This window comes from Stigmatopora nigra, chromosome 18, assembly GCF_051989575.1.
Source record: "Stigmatopora nigra isolate UIUO_SnigA chromosome 18, RoL_Snig_1.1, whole genome shotgun sequence".
NCBI lineage: Eukaryota > Metazoa > Chordata > Actinopteri > Syngnathiformes > Syngnathidae > Stigmatopora > Stigmatopora nigra.
The window spans coordinates 2,756,884-2,765,776 of record NC_135525.1 but is presented as its reverse complement, the minus strand read 5'-3'; the positions used below and the strand labels follow the sequence as shown (position 1 = coordinate 2,765,776).

Below are 8,893 nucleotides of genomic sequence, written 5' to 3'. Positions count from 1 at the left end.
ACTTTGGGATGAGTCTTGGTTTTAACTTTAGATGTTTTTCCTGAGCTGCTATTGTTCTGAAACACCAAAGGATCAAATCAAGCCTCACTAACAATGTGTCATAGGAAACTAATGTTTTAATTGCCTCTATCCTATATTCGGATCCAGTGGACACATGTGGTCGCACAGATAGAATTGTTTAATGGAATTGTCTGATATTGTAAGCGATAAAGGCCTTTTAAGTGGAGCGTGACAAGAGGTCATGTGATTTTGGTGTTGTGCTGAATGAGCTCCGAGCCCCGTTCCGTTGCCTTGCGGAAGCCGTGAGCTTGTCGATAGAAGTAAATCTGCGCTCAGAAGCTGTTGAATGTTTTCCTGTCTCACTCCGGCCAGCCGCTTCCTCGGGAGCCCGCTGCACGCTGCTGATTATTTTATCGACATCCTCAATACAGACATATTCAGGAAACACTCGGCCTCTGATAGCCCGGGATCCGTTTTTCACGTATTGTTACACTTCCTCTGCTGGACCACTGAGGATGTGACTGACTTTCTTTATGATTGCAAACAGGGATACACCTATTGCAAAACAGTGTCACTTGTGAATGAGTGTCTACTTCTTTTCAAATATTAAATTCTCCTTCTAGAAGTTAATATTATCACTGGGGTTAAATTGAACATTTACCATACTAAATATCAGCATAACTGATTTCACCCAAGAAGAAAAAAAATTGCAAGTAAAAACCTCACCCTGACTTTTCTTTTTCCTTTTTTTCCCTTTTTGCATACATATAGGACAGTATATAAGCTTACTGGATTCACCTTAAGAATACATTTTAAATAACGGCCGTTTTTCAAATAATTTATAATCTGGGGTTGTTTTATGAATTAATGTTTTCCTCCCCTCTTGTTTTTTAAATTAATTTATTTTCTGTGGTTGTTTTTTAAAATCTCAATATTATTATCTCAATAACTGCAACTTTTTTGTTTGTTGAATTATTTCTTTATCTCTGGACGGCCAGGCTGAGGAAAAACATACAAAAAAAGAACAACAAAAACGAAAAACAAAGAGGTAAAAATCATTAAAAATTAACCCGAGAAAACGAATACATTTGAAAAACGGATAAAAACATAATTGAAAAAAACAACCCCTAGAATATGAATAATTTTGAAAAACGAAGAAGAAAAAATAACACCGAAAAATAAATTAATTTGAGAACCGGCCAGGCCTTTATTGTTATTTTATTTTTTGGTTTCTTTTTTATGTTTAAGGTGAGACACAAACTGCCATTCACGCTCACGGGGCATTGTAAGCATATTTTTGGATGTGGGAGGAAACCAGAGACCTGGGATCAAACCCTCGACCCTCCTCTATTTCTTTCTCTCTTTTTTTTTAGACAAATAAATAAATAAGGGCGGGCGGCCGCTCGTCCTCTCAAAATGCAACATTTACTCTTTTTAATGTTTAGTAAAAAAAAAAGAAAATATTAAAAAGACCCAAAATATTCAACATTATTCCCCCTCTTTTTTTTTTTTTTAATAAAAACATGGAAATAAGCTTTAAAACATGCAAAAAAATATGGATGATTTATTATGTCCCTAAACAATCTATCCACGATCAATAAAGCTTCCAATTCAAAAGGATTAATTATGGCACCCTTGTTGGCAGACATAACGGCCATAAATATAATGTGGCCCGATTTTTTTTTTTAATTCCTTGAGTTAGATGAACGATATTTTAGAAATTAAAGCAGTGTTTCCCAACTTTTTTGAGCCGTGACCACTTTTACTTTCTCCATTCCAGTGGATTTTGATTGTGTAAATAAGAAGAGGACATACGTGTCTATCGCTGCATGCCAGCGCCCATAATCACACCACAAAGCAGGAAACACATGAAGCGGATATTTGGCCATAGTTTAGTCTTTGTCACGACCTTCCCGAAAAAGAAAGCGTGTATGTAGCAGACCGGCGCACACAGCTGCAAGCACCAACTATTGTTTGTTCCTCAACATTAATCGGACGGGAAACCAGACTTGAAACCAGTTAACACACTTCAAATAGTTTTGCATTGCCTTTTTTTTTTCTTTCTGAGCAAATTCGGACATTGACAGGACAAACAAAACAATGTAACCACATAAGACCGGGCGTTCACGGACAAACAAATACAAAATTGGTGTTCAAACCTCAAATCAATATAATTGGAAACCATCAATCAATCAAATCAATTAAAATCCTTTTTTTTTGTCATCATACAACAGCTGCATAAAACGAAATTAGTGTTGCTACTCCACAAAGTGCGTTTTTTTCCCAGTAAAAACATAAATAAGTCATTTAAAAAGTCACGTCCGGTAATTCTAAAATATTGCAGAATACATATAGATATTGCGCATTCGTATTGTACACTCCGAAGAGAGTAATTAAATTTAGGTGAGCTGGGATAGGCTCCAGCAGCCCCCGCGACCCTAAAATAGGTCTCGATCAATGTTTTCCAAAGTATTTTTTTTAGAAACGGACCACTTTTTGCATTAAAACCATTTGAAAATCTAATGTAAAACTGCCACCGATAATAAAATTCTAAAGTCAACAATATTATAATATAAAGTGAGATCTCTATTTTAATAATCTTTTTAATTTATATTTTTAACCTAGTGGAACGAGTAGCGCGTCGCCACACAGCTCTGGAGTCCTGTGTTCAAATCCAGGCCTTGACCACCTGTGTGGAGTTTGCATGTTCTCCTGCGTGGGGTTTCTCTGGGTACTCATGGTTTCCTCCCACATTCCAGAAAACATGCATGGTAGGCGGATTGCATACTAAATTGACCCTAGGTAAGAGTGTGAGCATGAATGGTTGTCTCTTTCCTCGATCAGCTGGCCACTAATTCAGGGTGTTCAACGCCTCTGGCCCGAAGTTGGCTGGGATAGGTTCCAGCACCCCCTGCGACCCTAGTAAGAAAGCGGTTCAGAAAACGAGATGAGATGAGACAGGGTTCCCGTGGGTTCTTAATTAAATATTGAATTAAAATCAATCTAATGAAGTTTTTAAATTTACAAATAATCATTGAAGGTTTTGTTTTTGACAGTTAATTTAATGTTAATGGAAAACACTATGAAGCACACTAAAATACACTCACCTCGTAAAATTGTTTGCATGTTCTCGCTTGGGCCAGTGTACTCTGGTTTCCTCCCACATTCCAAAAACATGCATGGATTGATGATTGGACACTCTAAATTGCCCCTTAGTGTGAGTGTCCATAGTTGTCCGTCTCCTTGTGCCCTGCGTTCGGCTGATCACCGATTCAGGGTGTCCCCCGCCTCTGCCCCGGGGTCAGCTGGGTTAGGCTCCAGCACCCCCTGCAACCCTAATGAGGATAAAGAGATAAAACGAGATTTTTAAACTAGGGGCATTTTAGAGTGTCCAATCCGCCTACCATGCATGTTTTTTGGAATGTGGGAGGAATATAGAGTTTTAGAGAAAACCCACGCAGGCCTGGAGAGAACATTCCAAACTCCAAACAGGTGGACGGACAGGGATTCAAACCAAGGACTCCAGAACTGTCAGGCCGACCTATTTAAAGATCCATTTTGGAAACAAATATTTTAACTTAAATTATATTGGGTCAAAAATAATCCTTTAAAAATAATATTAAATATCAGTTGTTGAAAATATAAATAATTCAAAATAAAAAGCGTAAAGAGGATGGAACCTAAATAAAGGAACCGTTTTATGCCCAAATTATGATTTATTTTTCCTGCTAAAAAGATTCAATGAAGACCAGATGTGCAAACTGTTATGACTTGTGTACATCATGGTAAAAATAATATGAATATTAGAACACTGATAACCAATTAAAAAAGAAAACCGTATTTTCACGACTATAAGGCGCACCGCATTATAAGGCGCACTCTCAATGAATGACATTTTTCCAGATATAAGGCGCACTGTATTATAAGGCGCACTGTATTATAAGGCGCACTGTATTATAAGGTGCACTGTATTATAAGGTGCACTGTATTATAAGGCGCGCTGTATTATAAGGCGCACTGTGTTATAAGGCGCACTGTCTATTATGGAGAAAATTTAAGACTTTTAAGTGCGCCTTATAGTCGTAAAAATATGGTAATTGCTATTGACTTCCAGGTACGAAGGACTCACTACACAGTCACCTCTAGAGCCACACACTGTTGATGTTTTGGATTTTTTTTGTATAAAATCTTGCAGTGGGGGAGGAGCTATATGATGGAAGATGTTGTAAACTAAGATGGCATCTGCATATTTAACAGTATTGTTTCAGTTCAGGCGTTTATGTTTTTTTAATATCCGACAGTGGTGGTTTTTCATTTTTGGTTTTGTTTTTTCCATATATAGGCGCACTGGATTATAAGGCGGACTATTTTTCATTTTGGAGAAAATTTAAGACTTTTAAGTTCACCTTATAGTCGTGAAAATACGGTAGTTGTAATCTTTTTTATAATACTTACAATAGTTTTTTTTACAGTATTAAAAATCTAGAAAAGGTTAAATGGTCTTAAGTATCAACTTTTGAATAACTGTCCACTGCAGTGACCATTTTTCTTGAAAATGTTAAAACAAATATACAACATTGCTAAAATGAACAAGAAAGACCTGGATTTGAACCCAGATCCCCCACTTTGACACCGAAGTGACATTGATGTGCTAATCACTCATCCGCTGGTCCACCCATCTGACAATAAGTGTATTTATAAAAGTTGTGGTTATAAGACATTTCCATTTCAATTATGCATAATTTATTCATTAATTTTTCAAACCGCTTTTCGTCACTTGGTTTGTAGAAGGGTGCTGGAGACTATTTTAGCCAGCTATGGTGGCCAGCCAACTGCATAATTTCTATAAGTTTTAATAAGTGGAATCATAGAAAAAGAAAAGAAAAATAAATCCCTCACTGTGCCTTCTAGGTAAACCACTGCTCTGGACCCCCTTTATCCAACGGCCCTTACATAAACGAAAAGGAGGTCAGGTCCGATTCTCGAATGACCAGACCATCGAATTAGAGAAGAAATTTGAGACCCAAAAATACCTTTCACCCCCGGAAAGGAAAAGATTGGCCAAAATGTTGCAGCTAAGCGAACGACAGGTAAGTTCACTTAAGGTAGAATTAAAGAGAATATGATTTACTGAGAATTGATCTTAATAAAATATTTTAACAATGACAAAACTACAAATGATAAAAATGCTATTGGATTTTTCAGGTTAAAACATGGTTCCAAAATCGACGAGCAAAGTGGCGACGACTAAAACAGGTTGGTTATTTCTCCCTATTGTCCTTCATTGTATTTCATTTCAATTCTTCATCGCATATTCCAATATTTTAATGGATTAGGAAAATCCACAAGGAGCTAAACCTGAGGGAGATGTCAGTAGTGCCTCCGTGAAGACCGCCGACAAAGGGGATGATGGGACATTAGAACAGTCCGGAGACCTTGAACCAGAGCAAAGACAGACTTTGGCTAATTCTCATGAGGTTGAAGCCAGGCGTAGCCTTAGCTCCACGTCGCCTGAACAGGCCTTCAGGGAACCGGAATGGAGTCTTTCAGAAGATACAGACCTAGAACTGGACATAGAGGACGAGGATGATTTCACACAAACACACCAGCACTGACAATAAAAGACAAAATGCAATGTTTCCCGAATGATTTTTGTGCTGCGACATACTGTTCGCATTGCAAAAATCTCACCACCCACAATCTTCTAACTTAAAATTCTGTCAGCCATATTTACAATATAAAATACCTGTCAACTTGTACGTTTTATACGTATTTTATACGTTTTTTTTACCATTTCAAATCATGAACGCCGTACACCAACTTTTGTACGGGGAAATTAAAAAAAAAAATCGCCAATATTTATGAAAACCAATCTCAACAAGACCGTTTTGGCTAAAATCCAGATAGTCTCGTAGGCTGGTAGCCAACGACGCTACTGTCATCGTTACTATTGTCACGGTATACCAGCAAAAATTATCCTCAATCGTATGTATTTTTTTAGCAGTGCGTACGGCAATATCGATAAAGGATGACATGCGCATGCGTAGATATAGAGTAAATATCGTGGAAGCAAGCATGGAGGAGCCACATAGTAAGAAACGAGTTACCGCGAGTAAACATGTGTCGTACGGTGTTTGTACGTTTTTTGGGGGTTTGTACAAGGAATGATAATCATTTACAAGGGCAGTTATTGGGCAGAGGTTGACAGGTATGATATAACGTCATTTTCATCAAGGTTTTAGAAACAGGAATAACGAAACACAAAGAGAGAATTTCAATATCAGATTTTTCACATGGCCTTACCTCGCCAAAAGTTGAACTCAGTAAATCTCGAACTAATTCTGGTTCACATGATGTAAAAATAATGATTGTATGGATTTTCTTCTTGTAATTTTATAGCCTTTTCCGCCAAAGATTAATTTTAGGCAAAAAGTAGTTTTGTGGTCACAGACTTTTCTTTGTCAAAAGTTAAACAATTTCAAGTGCAAGTTACCTTTAAATTAAGTAAGGAAATGACTTTAATCTTGTAATATTACAATTCTAATCTTGTAATACAATAATACCTTGAGATATGAGCTTAATGCGTTCCGGGACTGAACTCACATGTCAATTTACTCGTATCTCAAATCAACTTTTCCCATATTAAATAACTCAATGCAAATTTTCACCATTTAACAAAAACACATAAAAGATATTACAATAGAAACATGTTTTTGATTGTTCTAATTCACCACATATGCTCACAAAGTAACAAATACCTATCGAATGTTTATGATCTGCAATAAAATGTGACATTGTTGTGTACAGTATTGTAGAAAGTTCTTACATTTGAGATGTTCATGTATTCTGCCGCGGCTTCCCACTCGGAACTGGCTGCTCACACCTGGCCTCACAAACGAGTGCATATTCCCAGTTTGTTTTTTAAAGTTACCGAACCAGCCACAACTCGCGTTGAAGGTTTCGGCTGGCGTCAAATAATCCCATTTCTCAGCTGCTTGCTTTACTTTCAAATCCTCGCAGATTCCACTAACGGTTTCTCCTCTATCCATATTAAAAGAAGCTCCTCCCTCTTGTCATGAATATCACTGTGCAGCTTGAAAAGGACCACTTAGCGGCTGCATCATAAGCTTGTATGTCAAATTTGTCTCATATTTCAAGGTAAAAATTTGCTGGGAATTGTCCTTGTATCTCAAATTTCTCGTATGTTGGGACACTCTGTATGTCAAGGTATTACTGTATTACAACATGGATTCATTGTTTGTCTTACTTTTATTTTAATCCCATGATATATGCGGCCCGGTGGGGTGAGTGGTTAACGCGATGGCCTCACAGCTTTGGGGTCCTGGGTTCAAATCCAGGTTGGTCCACCTGTGTGGAGTGTGCATGTTCTCCCTGGGCCTGCGCGGGTTTCTTCCGGGTACTCCAATTTCCTCCCACATTCCAAAAACTTGCACGCGAGGCTGATTGGACACTCTAAATTGCCTCTAGGTATTAGTGTAAGCGTGAATGGTTGTTTGTCTCTTTGTGCCCTGTGATTGGCTGGCCACCAATTCAGGTTGTCCCCCACCTCAGGCCTGGAGTCAGCTGGAATAGGATCCAGCACCCACCGCGAACTTAATGAGGATAAAGCAGTTCTCGTAATATTAATTTCTTTCTTTCAAAATATTACAATGTATGACTTGTTGGCAAGTAATTTCTTGCAGCACACTAGTTGGGAAACAATGACATTAAATCAACAAGTCAGATACACTATTCACATTATGGGATATATTATGTTCATTTTGTTTTGTTATGTGAAGAACTGACGCAAGTCACACCTTTGAAAAATATAATTTTCAACATCTACGGTAGTAGTTAGACAATTACAATATCCAGTCAGATAAGACGTGTGCACTCTTCTGAGCAAGACTTAGACTGATTTGTCATTGGCTCATCATCACCCTTCTCAGGTTTTGGAATTACACGTGTCAACGGTGTATAAAACTGTAGCTTTTCACTGTATTCAAATTTTGTGAGTTTGTGGATGTTGGTTTTAATAAGAAAATTCTTAATTAGCAAAGTTTCAACAAAGAACTTTGTAAGATAGTAGGTCAATTTGCATGTAGAGGTTCAAAAATATTTTTGTTGCAGCTTTTATGTAAAATTTCCAAAATAAAAGTACTGTTTTCTCAGTAAAAAAAGAATCCCTGAACCTTGGTTGCTCTCTGATTTTCCATATGTTCTCGTTTATACTTTGAGTACATAATATTAATAGTCACTGTATGATGTAAATTAATAGATTAGAAATGTGTTCTGTCCTTTTGAATGGAAATCTTGTTAATCAATATAGAAACAAGCACAATGTGGAATGCTTAATGAACTGTTCATGTGTTGAAAATCAGACATTTTTTGGATTGGATTGGATAACTTTATTCATCCCGTATTCGGGAAATTTCTTTGTTGCAGTAGGAAGAGGGTGAGGATGCAGGAATAGGAAAGCCATTTTACACAAATAGGTAGTTAATAGTAAGTCAATAAATAAATACATTAATAAATATATAAATAAGTAACCGTGTTGCTGATATGTATATATATATATATATATATATATATATATATATATATATATATATATATATATATATATATATATATATATATATATATATATATATATATATATATATATATATATATATATATATATATATATATATATATATATATATATATATATATATATATATATATATATATATATATATATATATATATATATATATATATATATATATATACACATACACATACATATATATAGAAGCACATCTATACTATATGAGAATTCAGTAGGTCCTAACCCACAGCCTTTTTTTGTTTTTTTTTGGTTTTTGTTCAACTAATACATTTTTGT

At 36.2% G+C, this 8,893-nt stretch overlaps 1 protein-coding gene across 1 annotated transcript in view; it reads left to right on the top strand.

The window, feature by feature from the left end:
- hhex (hematopoietically expressed homeobox) overlaps positions 1-8,102 on the top strand; it is a 16,472-nt gene extending 8,370 nt beyond the window's left edge. The window contains exons 2-4 of the mRNA XM_077738897.1: positions 4,912-5,090; positions 5,206-5,256; positions 5,337-8,102. Of these exons, the coding sequence (XP_077595023.1) occupies positions 4,912-5,090; positions 5,206-5,256; positions 5,337-5,615 (509 nt within the window). The 3' untranslated portion in view covers positions 5,616-8,102. The remainder of the gene's footprint in view (positions 1-4,911; positions 5,091-5,205; positions 5,257-5,336) is intronic.
- The last annotated feature ends 791 nt before the right edge of the window (positions 8,103-8,893 follow it).